The 19709-nt window shown below is 45.3% G+C and overlaps 2 protein-coding genes across 2 annotated transcripts in view; both read left to right on the forward strand.

Annotated features, from left to right (window-relative positions):
* The window catches only part of NPFFR1 (neuropeptide FF receptor 1), a 31560-nt gene extending 15782 nt beyond the window's left edge, over nt 1-15778 (forward strand). The window contains exons 2-3 of the mRNA XM_006122776.5: nt 9647-9746; nt 12872-15778. Coding sequence (XP_006122838.2) covers nt 9647-9746; nt 12872-13763 — 992 coding nt within the window. The 3' untranslated portion in view covers nt 13764-15778. The remainder of the gene's footprint in view (nt 1-9646; nt 9747-12871) is intronic.
* A 1871-nt stretch (nt 15779-17649) lies between these two features.
* Nucleotides 17650-19709, forward strand: part of PPA1 (inorganic pyrophosphatase 1) — a 34725-nt gene continuing 32665 nt past the window's right edge. Inside the window, exon 1 of the mRNA XM_075934984.2 lies at nt 17650-17806. Within this exon, the coding sequence (XP_075791099.1) occupies nt 17743-17806 (64 nt within the window). The 5' untranslated portion in view covers nt 17650-17742. The remainder of the gene's footprint in view (nt 17807-19709) is intronic.

Consider the following 19709-nt stretch of genomic DNA (forward strand, 5'->3'; position numbering starts at 1 on the left):
AGGTGGCTCTTCATCTGGCACTGGTGTCAGATCTGGCACTGGCAATCCAAAGCGCACTGGCTTCGGTGCGCGAGGCACCTAGCCACTCATGCACCCCTCCTGCGCTGTGTTGGCCTCAGCACCAGTCCTAGTCTCTGATGCCCCAGAAGAAGCAGAGACCCAGCCAGGGCAGGTCTCTGCCGAGGCATGTGCTGTCTGTGCACTCCCAGGTTGGGCATGTGGCACTGGCGAGTGTGGGACACAGACCACCATGGTCAGGACTTCACCGCTGTAGCCCACATCGGTACTCCAGTCCTGCAGTGGACCTTCCAGAGCCCTCGACACTGAGCACTTTTGAGACCACAAGGGACCTATTCGAGCTTACCTCATCCCCAACCTTAGTATCGAGCCTGGTGAAGGAGTGTGATGCCAGATGGCACCGTGTCGCAGCCATGGCACTGAGCGCCCCAGCACCAGATGTGAGAGGACATCACTGCACAACTCCAGTGGTGACTTCAATGCCAGTACCAGGCCCATGCTGTCTCTGGTGGTGGCACCAACCTTCACTACAACCCTGGCCTAAGGTCCGACACCAATACGGTGGTGTCTTTGACAGCTTCCCAGGCCCCTCGCAGGTCCATGACTCAGAGGACATAGGCCTGAAAGGGTCATCTTCCTCTTCACTGGTTGAGGCCCTTGGTGGGGGCTGCCCTGCATACCTTCTATGGACTCAAAGTCACACCAGGACTTTCTGCGTCACCTGCCCCAGAGTCTGAGAGTCCAGGCAGAGAAGGTGCTGGAGGATTCGGATCCGACGGTCGACATCCTGCAGCCTGACACCCCCACCAGAGTGGCTCTGCCCTTAACAAGACCGTGATAAAGATCACAAAGACTCTCTGGCCAACCCCAGTTTCCATCCCACCGACAGATAAGAAGGTCGAGCAGAGGTACTTCGTGCCACAGGAGGGGAATGAGCATCTCTTCTCCCATTCCCCCCTGGGGTCCCTGGTCATCCAGTGGGAGAGGCAGGGACAATAGGGCCTAACGACCAAGAGCAGGGATGCTAAAAAGATGGACTTCTTGGGCGGGAAGGCCTATGCTTTTGGGGGCTTGCAGCTCCACATAACAAATCAGCAGATCCTGCTGAGTCATTATGCATACAGTACATGGACTGCAGTGGACAAATGTATTGAATTTGTCCCACAGGACTCCCCGTCCAAGTTTAGGTCTCTCTTAGAGGAGGGCTGCATTGTCTCCCAGGCTGCCCTTCAGGTGGCCCTAGATGCAGCTGATGAGGTGGCCCACACCATGGCCATGGGTTCGAATTGTGTTGCAGCTCTTGGCTAAGGTGTTGGGAGTGCCTCCTGAGCTCCAGACCATCATTCAGGACCTCCCCTCTGAAGGGCCGTCCCTGTTCTCCGAGCAGACTGATACCGTCTGCATGGCCTGAAGGACACCCAGGCTACGTTAAAGTCCCTCAGGATGCATACCCTGGCTTCCCAGAAGTGCTCCCTCTCGGGCAGGAATACCCCCAGGCCTGCCCAACAGGGCACTCACTGGGACTTCTCCTGGCATAGGGGGTGGAATGGGAACAGTAGAAATAATAGGCGCCATTCCCACATAGCCTTGGATTAGGGACCGGGCTCCTCCAGCAAGCCCCAAGGGTCCCATCAGGGGTTTTATGGGTACACCTGAGGACAGCCTACCAGTCTTGCCCCTCCAGTTCCTGGACTGCCTATTCCCTTTCTGCCATTCCTGGAAGTCCATAAGCTCAGCCCAATGGGTGTTGGAGATGGTAAGAAGGGGATATGCCGTTCCCTTCCTCTCGCCCCCCCCTTACACTCCCTTATCCTGTCCCTCCTCAGGGACCCCCTCATGAGCATCTCCTCTGGGAGGAGGTACAAAAGCTCCTAAGTCTAGGAGCTGCCAAAGTGGTCCCCCAGGAGTTCACAGGCAAGGACTTCTACTCCCGGTATTTCCTGGTCCCCAAGGCCAAGGGGCGGGGGGGTGGGGGACGGGAGGAGTTTCGGCCCATCCTAGATCTCAGGGACCTCAACACCTTCATTGCCAGAGCCAAATTCAAGATGGTGAAACTAGCATTGATCATCCCCTCCCTAAATCTTGGAGACTGGTACGCTGTCCTCTATCTATTCTAAAGGATGCTTATTTTCATATTTCTATTGCCCCTCACCACAGGCAGTTCCTCCACTTCACAGTTGGCCAGGACCATTTTCAGTTTATGGCCTTTCCCTTTGGCCTCTCTATGCTCCCTCGAGTTTTTACAAAATGTATGGCTGTAGTTGCCGTCACCCTGAGAGAGTGCGGTGTCCCAGTGTTTCCCTATCTGGACGACTGGCTTGTCCAGGGCCCTTCCTCGGACCAGGTGCTGGTCCATATTGCCATAATGCAGGACCTCTTCCTGGAACAGGGCCTTCTCCTGAACATGGCCAAGTCTACCCTGGTCCCCACCCAGGTTATAGAGTTTGTGGATGCCCACCTGGACTCTACATCAGCCATGGCCTCCCAACCCAGGCCCTATTCTCTGACTATCAGGGAAGCCATCCTGGCTATGAGGGCGTTTCCTATGACCAAGGCCAGAAGCTGCATGTGTCTCCTGGGGCTCATGGCTGCTTGTACTTATGTGGTTCAGCATGCCAGGCTTCACATACGCCCACTGCAGTTGTGGTTAGTGTTGGCTCACAACCTGTCCCTCCATTCTTGATACAGGGTGGTGACAGTTCCCCCACTGTCCTTCACTCCCTGAATTGGTGGACCCAGGAGGAGGAAGTCTGTGCAGGAGTCCCATTCTCCTGGCTGCTCCCGACCCTTTGGTTGGTGACAGACGTGTCTGACACCGGTTGGGGAGCCCATGTTGGCAATGTGCAGACCCAAGATATGTGGATGCAGGAGGAACTCTCCCTGCATATCAATGTCAGGGAGTTGCAGGCCCTCCATCTCACATGTCAGGTCTTTCTTCCCCGACTCCGGGGCAGGACAGTTCTTATCCAGTCCAACAACACAATGGCAGTTCCCTACATAAACAGGCAGGATGGGGCTCATTCCCCTCTCCTGTGCTGGGAAGCCCTCCGGCTCTGGGAACTGAGTATCGAGGCCGGTATTCACTCAATCACCTCCCAGCTCTCTGGGACTCAGAACACTCTGGCTGACCAGCCAAGAAGGTTCTTCTTCAGCCACACGTGGTCTCTTGGGGGCATGTGGCCCTTCAAATCTTCTGCAGATGGGGATTTCCCCTCCTGGACCTGTTCGTGACCCACCAGAACAGAATGTGCCCAAATTCCGCTCTTTCATGGGAATGGGTTGCGGGTTTCTGAGAGATGGACGCCTTACCCCCGGCCCAAGGGTCTGCTTTATGCATTTCCACTGGTACACAAGGTGGTCCTGTGGGGTCGGGAGTTCAGGGCTTTCCTCATACTCATGGCACTGGCATGGCCCAGACGGTACTGGTTCACATCCCTTGTTGAACCTCTCCTGCAAGAGGCCGATTGCTCTCCTGCTGTATCTGGACTGGACATAGGACTTAGGCAGGCTTCGCCACCCAGACCTGCTTTTTACTTCTGGATACTTAAGTACAATTAAGATGCAATACTTTTGTACTTTTACTCAAGTAGTTTTCCAGAAGGATACTTTGACTTTTACTTAGTTACATTTTTTTTTCAAAGTAGCAGTACTTTTACTCAAGTTACTTTTAGGGGAACTTTTTCCACCACTGCCTGCGAGAGGCCAATTGCTCTCCTGCTGTATCCGGACTGGACACAGGACTTCGGCAGGCTTCGTCACCCAAACCTGTGGTCTCTACATCTAATGGCTTGGAAGCTCCATGGCTGACACTCAGGAAGATGCCATTTTTATACAGCTATTTTATACATTTTTATACAGAATAAAATAAAACTTTCATTTTGCATTTCTTTACTTTTTTGTGTTGAAATATGTAACCTTAACATTGCATTTATATAGTTAGTTTGTACTTGAAGTTCAAACTTAATCTGGCAAGGGACTATGCAAAAAAGTCACTCTTCTTACTCTACCAATCTGCACCCTGCATGTATTCAATCATAGTTGCTGACTTGGGGAACTAAAATTGTATTCTTCCCCTTTTCACTCTTGGGGACCCTGCAGATTCAGCACAAGTGCATGGAACTGGATAACCGTGTGAACCATCACCAGTACTGTTAATTAAGTTACAATTGCAGAACCTTTCTTGATTATCATGCACAAGCCAAAATAGTCCAGTTTGGCTTTTGTATCCCATGCTCTATTCACAGGGCTCGCTGTTAGAAAAAAACATCTTTTTTTATTTGTACATTGAGTATATTTGACTTGAAAATCAGTGACAGTGACAAAAAGAGCCCTATAAGTCATGCTGCATAGAAGTTTAACATTGTAATAAATATTGAGTCTATTTGTTAGCGGAGTGCCCATACAGATGTTATCCAAAAATGGACATCTGGTTATTAGTGTTATAGCGTAATATAACTAACAGAGATGACCAGAAATTATATATATGTCTGACTATTCACTAGTTCTTTAAAGAATGTGATGCACCTTAAAGTATGTAATTATTCAGGCTGTCATGAAGTGGAGTATGGCTTAGTATCATCCACAATTTATGCTGGCTCATGATGAGCCATGCCTTTTTTAAAAAGACATTACATTCCTAAAGGACATATTAGCATGAGAGCAACCCAGATGTACAGCCAGCCTAGTACAATTTCAGGAACTGATTTTTCATCACACAACCAATGGGTACATCTAGAGGAAATTCAGGCTTTAGAATTTCCAAAGCTGCAGGGGATTGATGAACATCTGTAAAATGTCAGTAGTAGCAGCATTGATGGCTTATGGGTAGGACCCTACTAAATTCACAGCCATGAAAAAACAGATTTCACAGTCTGATGAAGCCTGTGAAATCTGGTCTCCTCCCATGAAGTCTGGTCGTTTGTGTGCTTTTACCCTACACAATGTAGGTTTAATGGGAGAGAACAATGTTTCTCAAATTGGGGATCTTGATCCAAAAGGGAGTTGGAGGAGAGGTTACAAGGCAGCATTACCTTCAAAACCCCATAACAATCTTGTGAATCCCTCCCAACACCTTTTTGTGTCAGGAGCTCTACAATTACACCACCATGACACTTCATATTTAAATAGCTAAAATAATGAATTTATTACTTTTAAAATCCTGTGATCATGACATTGACCAAAATAGTTTAGTAGGGCCCTACTTCCAGGGTTTTGTCCAGACCTCAGTGAGAAAGATTGTGACCAAAATGCTATGTAGAAACTAAGGCTTGTGAAATTAGGCATCACCAACATTGTGTGGAAGAAAATTTGAATAACTCTTTTTTTTTCTTTTAGGAAAGAAAATTACTCAACTGCCAACTGCCAGCTCACTGCAATTTAGATCATAGAATCATAGCGCTGGAAGAGACCTCAGGAGGTCATAAAGTCCACCCCCAGCTTAAAGCAGGATCAATCCCAACTAAATCATCCCAGCTAGGGCTTTGTCAAGCCAGGACTTAAAAACCTCTAGGGACTGAGATTCCACCACCTCCCTAGGTAAACCATTCCAGTACTTCACCACCCTCCAGGTGAAATAGTTTTTCCTAATATCCAACCTACACCTCCCCTTTTGTAATATGAGACCATTGCTCCTTGTTCTGTCATCTGTCACCATTGAAAACAACCTCTCTCCATCCTCTTTGGAACTCTCCTTCAGGTAGTTAAAGGCTGCTATCAAATCCCACCAAACTCTTTTCTTCTGTAGATTAAATAAGACCAAATCCCATAGCCTCTCCTCATAAGTAATGTGCTCCACCCCCAGTCATTTTTATTGCCCTCCACTAGATTTTCCGTCCTCATCCTTTTTGTAATGGGGGGCCCAGAATTGGATGCAATACTCCAGATGTGGCCCGTGACGAATAAAGGAGAATAATCACACCCCTAGATCTGCTGGCAATGGTCTTACTAATGGACCCCAAGATGCTGTTAGTCTTCTCGGCTACAAGGGCACACTGTTAACTTATATCCGGCTTCTTATCCATTGTAATCCCCAGGTCCCTTTCTGTAGAACTGTTGCATAGCCAGTCAGTTGTAGTGATTGGGATTCTTCTGTCCCAAGTGAACATAAGAATATTAAAAGGGCCATACTGGGTCATACCAAAGGTCCATCTAGCCCAATATTCTATCTTCCATCAGTGGCCAATTCCAAATGTCCCAGATGTCCCAGAGGGAACCGACAGAACAGGTATTCATTGTGTGATTCCTCTGCTGTCATCCATTTCCTGCCTCTGACAAACAGAGGCTAGGGACACCATTCCTACCCATCTTGGCTAATAGCCACTGATGAACCTAACCTCCATGAATTTAGTTCTTTTTTGAACCCTGTTAAATTGCTGGTTTTCACAACATCCTCTGGCAAGGAGTTCCACAGGTTGACTGTGCACTGCATGAAGAAAAACTTCATGTTTGTTTTAAATCTTCTACCTTATTAATTTCATTTGGTGTGACCCCTAGTTCTTATGTTATAGGAACAAGTAAATAATTTTTCCCCATTCACTTTTTCCACATCAGTAATGATTTTATCGACCTCTATCATATTCCCCCCTTAGTCTCCTCTTTTTTAAGCTGAAAACTTCCAGTCACTTTAATCTCTCTTCATATGGGATCCGTTCCAAACTCCTGTTGCCCTTTTCTGAACCTTTTCCAATGTCAATATATTCTTTTTGAGATGAGGCAACCATATCTGTACGCAGTATTCAAGATTTTAGGTTTTATATAGAGACAAAAAGATATTTTCTGTCTTATGCTCTATCACTTTTTAACATCCTAACATTCTGTTTGCCTTTTTGACTGCTGCTACACATTGAGTGGATGTTTTTAAAGAATTATCCACAGTGACTCCAAGATCTCTCGTTAGAGTAGTTATAGCTAAATTAATCCCCATCATATTGTATGTATAGTTGGGATTATTTTTCCAATGTGCATTACTTTACATTTATCAACATTAAATCTAATTTGCCATTTTGTTGCCCAAACACTTAGTTTGGTGAAATCTTTTTGAAGCTCTTCACAGTTAAGACCAAAGCAGACTATCTGGAGCAGTTTGATATCATCTGCAAATGTTGCCACCTCACTGTTTACCTCTTTCTCCAGATCATTTATAAATAGGTTGAATAGGATTGGACCCTTGGGGGACACCATTAGTTACCTCCCTCCATTCTGAAAACTTACCATTTATTCCTACCCTTTGTTTCCTGCCCTTTAACTAGTTATCAGTCCATGAAAGGACCTTCTCTGTTATCCCTTAACACCTTACTTTACTTAAGAGTCTTTGATGAAGGACCTTATCAAAGCCTTTTAGAAATTTAAGTACACTATATCCACTGGATTCCCCTTGTCCACATGTTTGATGACCCCTCAAAGAACTCTAGTGTATTAGTAAGGCATGATTTCCCTTTACAGAAACCATGTTAACTTTCCCTCCAACAAATTATGTCCATCCTTGTGTCTGACCATTTTATTCTTTACTATAGTTTCAACTAATTTGCCTGGTACTGACATCAGACTTACTGGTCTGTAATTGCCAGGATCACCTCTTGAGCCCTTTTTAAATATTGGCATTACATTAGCTAACTTCCAGTCATTAGGTACAGAAGCTAATTTATAGAATAAGTTACAAACCACAGTTAATAGTTCCGCAATTTCACATTTGAGTTCTTTCAGAACCCTTGGGTGAATGCCATCTGGTCCTGGTAACTTGTTACTGTTAAGTTAATCAGTTTGTTCCAAATCCTCATCTAATGACACTGGGACAATTCCTTGGATTTGTCACCGAAAAGTACAGAACTCTGCACTTGTCCTTGTTGAACCTCATCAGATTTCTTTTGGCACAGTCCTGCAATTTTTCTAGGTGACTCTGGATTCTGTCCCTACTCTCCAACATAGCTATCTTGCTCTCCCCCTAGCTTTGTGTCATCTGCAAATTTGATGACCATGCAATCCATCCCCTCATACAGATAATTAATAAAGATGTTGAACAAAACTGGCCCTAGAACTGACTTTTGGGGCACTCTGCTTGAAACTGACTGCTAACTAAACATCAAGCCATTGATCACTACCCATTGACCCCGATGATCTTGCCAGCTTTCTATCCATCTTAAAGTCCATTTATCCAATCCATACTTCCTTAACTTGCTGGCAAGAATACTATGGGAGACTGCATCAAAAGCTTGCTAAAGTCAAGGTATATCATGTCCACTGCCTTCCCCATATCCAGAAAGCCAGTTACCTCATCATAGAAGGCCATTAAGTTGGCCAGGCATGACTTCCCCTTGGTGAATCCATGTTGCCTATTCCTGATCTCTTTCCTCTCTTCCAGGTGCTTCAAAATGGATTCCTTTAGGTTCCCCTCCATGGCTTTTTCTGGGGACTAAGAGGCTGACCAGTTGGTAGTTCCCCGTATTCTCCTTCTTCCCTTTTTTAAAGAAGGGCACTACATTTGCCTTTTTCCAATAGTCTGAGTCCTCCCTCGATCACCACGAATTTTCAAAGATAATGACCAATGGCTCTGCAGTCACATCAGCCAACTCCCTCAGCACCTTCAGATGCATTAGATCTGGCCCCATGAATGTGTGTATGTCCAGCTTCTCTAAATAGTCCTTATCCTGTACTTTCTTCACTGAGGGCTGCCCTCTTCCTTCCCATACTGTGCTGCCAAATAAGCAGTCTGGGACCTGACCTTGTCTGTGAAGACAGAGGCAAAACAAGCATTGAGTACTTCAGCTTTTCCCACATCATCTGTCACTAGGTTACCTCCCTACATAAGAACATAAGAACGGCCGTACTGGGTCAGACCAAAGGTCCATCTAGCCCAGTAGCCTGTCTGCCGACTGTGGCCAGCACCAGGTGCCCCAGAGAGGGTGGACCGAAGACAATGATCAAGCAGCTTGTCTCCTGCCATCCTTCTCCAGCCTCTGACAAACAGAGGCCAGGGACACCATTTCTATCCCCTGGCTAATAGCCTTTTATGGACCTAACCTCCATGAAATTATCTAGCTTCTCTTTAAACTCTGTTATAGTCCTAGCCTTCACAGCCTCCTCTGGCAAGGAGTTCCACAGGTTGACATGCAGGGGTTTAATCAGGTAGGCCAAAATGCAATTGGAACTGCAGCTAGCAAGGGATGTGAAAGGTAACAAGAAAGGTTTCTACAGTCATGTTAGCAATAAGAAGGTAGTCAGGGAAGGTGTGGGACCGTTTCTGAATGAGGATTTTTAAACTGGCTCCCCTTGCAGACCAGCTCCCGCCTGGCACCCCACGCTGTTGCTTCTAATACAGAGGCAACAGTGCATGGTGGCAGGGGGCTTTCCAGGAGTGGGGCCAGAGTGCGCTGGCTGCTGGTCCTGACCCTGGGGACTATAGAATAGTTGACTAACAGCTAAGAATTCATGCAGTTAGTCACTGTTCAATTAACCAATAACTAACATCCCTATTTCAGACAGATCACAAACCCTTGAAAGTCATGTTGACAGGCAGCCTTTTCACATGGCTTAGGTGTGGAAGCTCTGCACAACTATAAGTTTATATAAATTTATCTGCATGGTGGGTTTATAACATGAAAGTGTCCCCATGATGCTATCTGTGTAATTCCAGGTTGGCCATTTGACATCATCATGTGTAAAATGAGTGGACTGGTGCAGGGGATGTCTGTCTCATCTTCAGTTTTCACTCTGGTGGCCATTGCAGTCGAAAGGTACGTAACAGCAATAATCTCTTTCGAGCCATTGGCCTGCAGAAACAGACTAAGCTTTAAGGTCATTTCAGCTCTGTTTCTCTGGGGGGGACCCCATCTGGTGACAGAGTACTGCATCTGCATGACAATTGTTTTCCTTCCCTAGAACATACACACAGTACTCAGCTTGTATTTCAACATCTCTCACCCCATTTCCTTGTGATCCAATATAAAATGTATGTGATGATGGAGAGAGAAAGACAATTGAGGAGGAAGGCAAAGAAAGAAGATATTCAGGCCTTTACCACACACTGGCATATGAGCCTAAGATATGTGTAATGGACATCCAGGAAGCTAGAAAAGTAACTGTCATGGATCCACAGGGTTGGTTCTATGGCTCCAGCTTTGGAACTGTCTCTGGAAGGACAGCCCCCTTAGGTGTCTCACTCTTCCTCCAGGATGAGCCACACCGCTTCACTGCCTCCTTTGGCTGGACCTCTGGTGCAACAGGGAAAAACTCATGAGGGAGACTTGTACAATCTGTAGGGAGCACCTCCTCCATTAGCATGTGCAGTGACAGCCAGCATTATAAAAGAGAAGAGTTTATTAGTCAACTGCAATCCAGCACAGTAAGTCCTGGGTTAGCAAAGAGAAAATAAAGTTGCAGCAAAGTCAATCCTAGTCAGGACTCCTCCAGCAGCCAACTTAATTGCCTTTGTGGCACTTCCCTAGTCCTTTATTCTCTAGGACTGCATCTAGACTGGCAAGTTTTTCCGCAAAAGCAGCTGCAGGGTTGCTACACTGGCCGCTTGAATTTCCGCAAGAACACTGACCATCTCATGTAAGATTGTCAGTGTTCTTGCGGAAATGCTATGCTGCTCCCGTTCGGGCAAAAGCCCTCTTACGCAAATGCTTTTGTGCAAGAGGGCCAGTGTAGACAACACGGTATTGTTTTGTGCAAAAAAGCCCCGATCGCGAAAATAGTGATTGGGGCTTTCTTGCACAAAACCACATCTAGATTGGCACGGACGCTTTCCCGCAAAAAGTGCTTTTGCGGAAAAGCATCCGTGCCAATCTAGACGCTCTTTTCCGCAAATGCTTTTAACGGAAAAACTTTTCCGTTAAAAGCATTTGCGGAAAATCATGCCAGTCTAGACGCAGCCATGCAGTTTACAACATTCATTCCACACATGGATGGGAAAAATTAGAGGGAACATTGTTCCATGTCTACTTAACGGTTGTACCTCATCGTAGAAAGTGAATTGTCTTCTACTACATGTATGGAATTCAATTCTCTGTAATGGTAGAAAGCATATAGATTGTCCTCCTAGTTTCCCTAAACAGTATTAAATAGCTCCCAATGTGTAACTCAGAGCTCTGTGTGAGTTTAAGAAATAGTTCTGACATAGCTGATTACTCAGACTAACATTTCCCACTGAGCAACTGACAAAAGGTACAATAATACCCTCCATTAAAATAAAATGGATTCTCTTCTACACTTTTTAAATCCAGCAAAATCTGTGACTGAGCAGCTGAAAACTGATGTGACTCAGAAAATGTCCTTCTATCTATAGCAAATGGTTTATTCTCTAAGGCTATATCTAGACTATATGGTTTTGTTGGAAAAACAGCCTTTTTTCTGACAAAACTTGAGTTATGTCCACACTGCTAGTGCATTCTGTTGACAGTAAATTGAAAGAACAGAAAGCTTTATGCACAATTGGTATTCCTCATAGAAGAAGCCTTTTTGCGAAAGAGCTATTTCGTAAAAAGGCGTATGTGGACAGGGAAGAGGGAGGTTTTTTGGAAGAAGGAGGGAAGAGAAGAAAGCACAGGTGCCCTGGTGGCCACTCTATCCATAGCAATCACTGCTTAGATACAAGTGTGTCCAGGCAGTCTGGACGCTATCTTTCGAAAAAGCGCATCACTTTTTTGATGCGCTTTTGCAGTGTGGACGCTATCTTTCGAAAAAGCGCATCACTTTTTTGATGCGCTTTTGCAGTGTGGACGCTCTCTTGCACAAGAAGTTTTTGTGGAAGATCCCTTCTGAAAAAAGCTTCTTGCACAAGAAACCTGTAGTCTAGACATTGCCTTTCATCTGAGCCCCCAGGCTAACAGCATCCTAACAGAATGTTTATCCATTAAAGCAAACCAGCTGTTTAAATATTTTCCAAATTAAGTAAGACAAAATGTTACCTTGTGTTCGATCTTTAGGTGGGTGAGTGGGTGGATGAAAAATGTTGTGGGCAAGGTATAAAAGACTTGATATATCAATAGTGTTAGTTTAGTTGTAGAGACAAAGAATGCTTATTTGTAAACAGAACCAGCAAGGCATTTCATTTAGAAATGTTCTGCTCTCTTCCTTTAGAAAACACAAATGTGAAAGTCTTCTAGCTGTCTCTCTATGATTACCACTTTTGGCCTCAGCTACATTGCAGTTACAGTTTTTTAGAATACCCTACAGCTGTGTCCTGAACTTTTCACTATATTCTAGAGACCATTTATGTTCTTGTAATGTGACTATAAGACTGTTAGGTCTAAGCCACACTAACAAAAGTATGTGACATTACAAAAGACTTGTGACATTTTCTACATAAGACATATTATAGTATCTTTTATTTTAGTATATTCCATAAGCAGTTTGCACTTGTAAATGTGAAAGGGAGAGATTGAACCATAAATTGCTAGGGTTTTTTCTTCTCCCACTAAAGCATCTTGACTGAAATTTCTTTGTTGTTTATTTCTTTTTTTCTACATGGCCCTGCTCTTTAAAACTCATGAGTTTATTTGTTGTACAGGTCAGTGCATTCACATACACAATAACATCAGCCTGTTGTAGGACTGACAGCATCCTTTTGCTAAACTTCTCACTCTTCTGTATTGTGCAGTGATTTAGCTCCATAATACAAGCGGATATCTGATTATGGGGAAAATTACTCATTTAGTCCATTGCATTTTGTACAATTATTATTGTCTTCTTAATCATTTTTGCTCCAGTACAAGGACAGAGGTAAGGATGAGAGGCCTCAAACATGCATCTTCTGCGTGAAAAGAAGTTATAAAAGGTCTCTATAAATGTGTCCCTTGGTACATAGATTAAGCACCTCAAAATGTAAAAACCAATACTCTTTTTCTTCCTCTCATAGGTTTCGTTGTATTGTTTACCCCTTCAGACAGAAACTAACCCTAAGGAAAGCCCTGATCACAATAGTTATCATTTGGTTTTTGGCCTTGATAATCATGTGCCCCTCTGCAGTCACCTTGACAGTTATCAGGGATGAATATCATTTCATGGTGGATGCGTACAACAATTCCTACCCACTCTACTCCTGCTGGGAGGCATGGCCTGACAAGAGAATGCGAAAGATCTACACAACTGTACTCTTTTCTCACATTTATGTAGCCCCTCTTACCTTAATTGTAATCATGTATACACGGATTGCTTTCAAACTTTTCAAGTCCTCTGTGCCCATAGGAGACTCCCAATCAGAGGAAAATGAAGGGAGGAGGGTCTCTAAGAGGAAAGTCAAGGTTATTAACATGTTGATCATAGTGGCATTGTTCTTCTCGCTCTCCTGGTTGCCCCTCTGGACTTTAATGCTTCTGACAGATTATGGAAACCTAACGGAGTACCAGCTCAACCTGATCACAGTTTATGTTTTTCCATTTGCCCATTGGCTGGCATTCTTCAACAGCAGCATCAACCCAATCATCTATGGGTATTTCAATGAGAACTTCCGAAGAGGGTTCCAGGAGGCTTTCAAGGTCCAGCTTTGCTACATAGAGAGCAAGCACAGAGATACTTATTCAGAGAGGAACAATAATGGGTTCCTTTTTGGAGCACGAAACCGCATTTTTGTTGAAGCCCGCCCTAGTGATTCAGTACAACCCTCTGAGTCTGGACAAAGTAATCTCCCAAGAATTGGGTTATTTCCTCTCAGGAATGGGTGTATTGGTCACCATGGGCTGATGGTGGAGGACTTGGACAATACAGGTTGTTCACACAACAGTGTCAGTGTCCCCGCTTGGGATATCTAAGAATACTGCATATGGGGCTCCCATAGTTGATGGACCTTTCAGTGGACAATCCTGAAGATCTGTGAACCATAATATTTGAAAACAAACGCTCTCCATTTTGATTGGAAGATGTCTGAAGAGCAAACTATTTATAATGATGGACATCTAGACAAAAAAGCTATTCAATTTTAAGGACTAGATCGCTAAAGGTTTATATACTTATGTTTGGTACTACATGCAAAAGAGAAGGCTTCATGTTGAAGTTTCCAGATGTATTATTGTCTCCTACACTTTTGTGTGAATTAAGGAATATTTTACAGAGGGATTTTTAGGATCCAGACCTATGATGAGAGAGGACCCAGGAACAGTAGTTATTCAGTGAGATAACTGTGGTGGTAATGCAGAGCACAGCCATTACTTGTTGGTTACCTTATGGAATGCACTCAAGCTGGCTAGGCTGCTTCATTTGAAAGAAAGATCAAAGGAAAGGCAAAAATTTAGCCAGGAGTGGGGGAATGGCAGTGACAAATAGGCAATGTATAAGAATGCATCTGTGCTGGAAATAAGATAATTATTGGGAAAAATCACATGTACCACCTGGGAGCCAATTCTAAACCCTTGATTCTTCAGCTCAAAAAACCAAACAACCAAACCTAGCTTTTACAACTGGAACTAAGAGACTCTTTCTTTGTTGTTACCAATAGCTAGTGCATTATATATTAACCTCCTTCCTAGCCAGCTAACCAGATCTTGTCACACACAACTGAGATTCAAGGAATTAAACTCCAAAAAACGAGGCACCAAATCTATAGTAAATCCATGTGCTGTAGACACCAGACAGATGGCTAAAGAAGGCACCACACTAGCGTCTATTGCTGCATCTTACATCATCAGCTAAAAAGGAGCTGTTACCTCACTGAGGAACAGAGATGTTTTTCTGCTTTTAGCATTAGACGGGGAATTGTGTCCCCCTGTATTTTAACTTCTGATTGCAAGCATAGAGAATGGACCATGGTTTTGAATTATTTGGGCCCTGTTTGCCCATAATACACTGCTATATTTTTTTCTGAAAACACAGTAAATTTGTCACTTTATTATTTACACTTTTATTTTTAAGTTGTAAATTACTTTAATTCTCAAAAATGATTGGCTTACCCCACTAGTTAGAGCCAGGCCTAGTGCAACCACTTATTTATTAGCTATTTCTTACTATCTCTATTCTCCTTGTAACACTTTGATTCCTCATTTTTTCAGGAAGAACGGCTCTTGTGCAAGAGCAGTTTTTTGCAGTCTACACAGCTCCTTTTTGTGAAAAAGTGGCTGTTAATTAATTATGCAAATGAAGCACAGCACAATCTTTTCCAGAAGAAGGCTACAGTGTAGCCATAGCCAGGGTGTCCTGGTTGCTTGCAGCATGGTGAGGCAGGAGAAAGGCAAAGCATGGCCTCTGTATTTGGTTTCTATACCTTCAGGCCATGTGCTTAGAAAAAACAAGTCCTGGTATGTCTGGGGTGTTGCAGAGTTTGTAGGTAAAGTTGAACAATTCCCAGGATTAGGCCTCATGCAGATGAGTCATTGCACTGTAGCTTCCTTTGCTGGACAATGGTCATTGATAGCAACTTGATATCCTACCTGGGTGTTGGCTACTCTCCTTAATCTTGACTCTGGGGAACTAGTATCTGGTTGATTTCCCAACTTCCAGCATGTTTTAATGACAGCTATATAACACAATCTTGTAACTTCAAATGCATAGATGATATATATAGAAATGACTTTCAGCAGATCACAACCTTTCCCCTGATACCTTACAAGGCATGTTTTATATGTAAGATCACAATGACATAAAAATGAGGAAGATGGGGGATACAGGATGCTCCCCTAAGGTATAAAATATCACAATATACTCACTGTAACATAAATTGTAAACCATTATTGTGCATAGCCTTGAGCTATGACTTCAAACAGTGTATTGTCAACCTTATAGAGCTCTTGCCTCATGCTTCTACTATACACCTCTACATTCTTTCAAAAACAATCCAAGCATCTGAAGTTTAAAAAAAAATGTTTGTGATATACAGTTGCTGTGGGGTTACACTAAGAACAAGGCTCAGTCTGTGTACATTAGAATATGCACTAGTAAAGGAAATGTGTTTAAGGTAGAGTGCATGAAGTATTCATAATATTTAGCATTGATATGCTACTTCTGAGTTGCTATGTGCTCTACAGATATTACATTAATCTTAATAAATACCCTGAGATATTGAAGTATAATCTCCATTTTAATTATATGGAATCAAGTATCCTAACCAACCTGCTCAAGTTCACAAAGCCATCAGTGTAGGAGCTGGAATTGGAACTCAATTTCTGACTGGCAAGCCTATCAGCAGTCCTCAACTCTCTGTCAAAGTTGTCAAGTTATTTAAAGTAATATCATCAGTCAAAATACCTGAACCTTTTCCATTCCTACAGTGAAGTAAACTCTGTTGCTAAATAAGGCCTTTGCAGACACATTTTTTTTAAATGGGCCTCAGAATTTGGATGCCCAATTTGATGAACACAAGAAATGCCTCAACTTCCACTGTACTTCTAGGCAGTCAAACCTAGATTCTCCAAGCTATTTAGGTACCACTCAAATCAATGGACATTTGAGGCATCACACTTCACCTTTTCTAAAAACCAGGCCTTGGTCAGAAGTGGAACATGAAAAACGGAGGTATCTAAAATTACAGGCTGCTTTGGAAAATGCTAAGACTTTCATTTTCTTATGACAAATATTTTCTTAACAATGCCCATTCTGTCTGGTTATCTGCAACAATTTATCAGATTAAGGGTGAGATTTAGCAGTGGCCTATGGTTGCTCCCCCTGAACTCAATAGTGAAACTAATTGACTTCATTGGGAGCAGAGGACAATGCTTGCAATTTTGAAAATGTCACCTAAATCCTGAGCTGTGCTAAACAGTCCTGGCTGCCTTCCATTCAGTAATGTAACCCAGGATGGAGCTTCCAAAACAAGAGTATATTTGGAAAAGTCACATGATGGGAATTTGGCACAGCAGCTCTGGCTTGATTTAGATCATGCTCAGTTTAGAAACAGATAAGCCCACACAACAGGGCCTAGTACAAATGAAATATCGAAGGAAAAGTTGCAGCTGAGAGAAAACTGTTCCCTGGAATGTGTATCTCTATCAGTCCATGTGCTGTTGTTGTTTGCTAACTTTAATATATTAGTATTCACTACCTCTTGCCTCTAGTGACACTGTGACTGAAGTTTTCCTGTATCAGAATTGTTATTTTGGTGTTTAGTAACTGCTCTCTCCATGTGGCACAGAATGGTATTACTGACATTTCTGTATCACTGACCACTAATCACAGAAATAAAACATTGCTTTTCTGGGTTTCTAACATTATTGCTAGAATGTGCTGTGCGGGCTGCAGGGCGCTACACAGATCGGTTTGGCCCCGATGTGAAGAGAGCAGAGAGCACAGCTGGATCCAGGCTAGAACCCAGGGCTCCACATTCACTACGGATATTTTCGGGTGCCAAGTCCAGCCCCTCCACCAGAGCGGGGCCTGCCTACAGCGCTGAAAACGACGGAAGCGCGGCTCTCACCGCACCAGCTAGGAGGTGCCGGGATGTCGAAGGGCGGGGGAGGGAGCGGGGAGGCCGCCAAGCTGCGGATCTCAAGCAGCGCCACGCAGGCCGGGGCCAGCACGTGTGTCTGGACAACGCGTGCGACTGAGCCTGAGAAAAGCGCGCCTGCGCACAGTGCGCCCCATGATGGGCCAGGCGGTTCAGTAGGTGAGGCGCGGCAATGCGCTTGCGCAGCGGTGTTCTCTGGTAAGGCCACATCGCCATGCGCCTGCGTAATGCGGTTCCTGATGAATGGCAGGGCGGGGCGTAAGAGGAGGGGATGGCTTGGCGCCTGCGCAAAGCTCTGCCGGGGCAGCGATCAGCGAGGCGAGTGTCAGTCAGAAGTCTCGCTCGCTGCCGGCGGCACCATGGCCAGCTACAGCGTGGAGGAGCGCGCCGCCCCCAACAGCCTGGAGTACCGGCTCTTCTTCAGTGAGTGCGCGCGGCGGGATCCCGCCCTGGGGTCCTGAGGCGGCGTAACGCCCCGGGGGGCAGCTTCCCGCCCGCGCCGCCCCTCATCCCCGGGGGCAGGACCCGGCCCCTCGCTGCCCGGCGTCGGGACCCGGCCCCGCTGGGTGAATCCGTGCGGAGCTGCCTTGGTGCCCTCACCCCCGCCGGGCGGGTTAAAGTCTGAGCGCGGCGCAGGTGGGGCCGGCCCGGTAATCCCGTAAGAGGCTTTTCTCTGCTCCACCCAGACCTGGCCCCGGAGCGACCTTTAGCCTGGCCGGGCTCCTGGGGGGGTAACGTGGGGCGCTGCCTGAGGGGACACCCCGCTCCCAGAGCCCAGCCTGGCCGGGTGCAGGGGCTGGTGGGAACGAGGTTAGCCGTCGTATGGGGCAACAATGAAAGAGATGCTACGTGTCGATCCTGCCTGCCAGTCAATGGGGGGAGGCACAGATACTCCATACTTATGTTAAAAAAGATTAGAAGGGATGAGCAGGTGGGGAAAGGGAGCTATGGACCACACCTAAAGGGTGGGAGAACAGCAATCGGGGGAGAAACTAGCTGCTTTATAGTGCCGGGTCCCTGATACTATTGTTCATCCTATTTCTAGTAGTTCTTCAAAGCTAACAAGATGTGGTGTTTTAGCTGCTGCTTGTAATTATTAGAACTGGGAGCATTGGCTGTTGGAAGCACAGAAAACAAGGAGGAGGGAGATGATTAGCCAGGACCAAATGAGAGCTATAGAGGAACACAGGAGCTTTATAAAGAGGTTTCACTTTTGGTAAATAAAGTCCTGTTGAAGCTTGTTAGTACTTTGTTTGCATGGTACAACATTTTGGCACAAGGATGGATCTTCTGCCCCTGAATCTACCTGCACCCTTTCTGCAGTGCCTAAGTGAGCCTCCAATTCTTTTTACTGCCTGGATTCATATGTTTGAGACTTACCTGCTTGCAATCAGTGCTATAGCGGTTTCTGAAGTAAGAAAACTTGGCTCTGCTACACCACTGCTTTGGAGCAGAAGGGAAGTGTATATTTTACACTTTCCCTTTGCAGATGCTAAATATGAGACTGCGCTCACTGCATTAAAGAACTTTGTGCCAAAAGTGAATGTAGCTAATCACTACAGATTTTGCGGGCATGAGCAGAATCCAGGGGAGACTAATGCAGTATATTACTTCTCTGAGGAGTCTGACTGTAAATTGTGACTTTGGGAATATGGCAGATGAGATCATTAGAGACCAACTAATTGAGAAAACAACCACGCGCTTGCTTCTAGAACCACAACTTACTCTGGAAAAAGCAAAAACCATTGCCAGGGCTTGACAAATCATGTAATCTACTCGCCTGTGGCAAGTAGATTACCTGCCAGCGCAGCGCGATCTGCGCATGCGCAGCTCACAGAGCAACGCAACTGGTGAGCAGGGCTCGCCGCTGCTTGGTGAGGCCTCACCATTGCTACCCCGAGTGGCTTTTACTATAGCTGACTCAAAATAATAGGCATGGATGCAGGAGGCCTAGTCCAGGCTGTGACCCTTTTGCAGAAAAGTCCACTGTCACTGCAAACAGTTACAAGGAGAAAGCTAATGAAAAACCATAGAATCACCTCTGCTCTGCCCCTAGCTCAGCTCTGCTCCTTGCCTGGCATTCTGGCTGGCACCCCACATGTGACCTGCCCTGCCATAGCAGCCCACAGACCCAGCCACTGGGCTCAGCTTCACTGCTCCAAACCACTGCCCCGTTGCTGGTACTCTTGGCCCTGCCAGTCCTGTTGCAGCAGCATTGGCCCTACCAGCCCACAGTTCCACCGCAGTGACTCTCATCCCTATCCACAGCAGATCATTGCTCAGCAGCTGGGGATCCTGAGCCCTCCTGCCACAGCTCTGCGATGTT

Source organism: Pelodiscus sinensis, chromosome 8 (assembly GCF_052426305.1).
Source record: "Pelodiscus sinensis isolate ZL-2025 chromosome 8, ASM5242630v1, whole genome shotgun sequence".
In the NCBI taxonomy this organism is placed as follows: Eukaryota; Metazoa; Chordata; order Testudines; family Trionychidae; genus Pelodiscus; species Pelodiscus sinensis.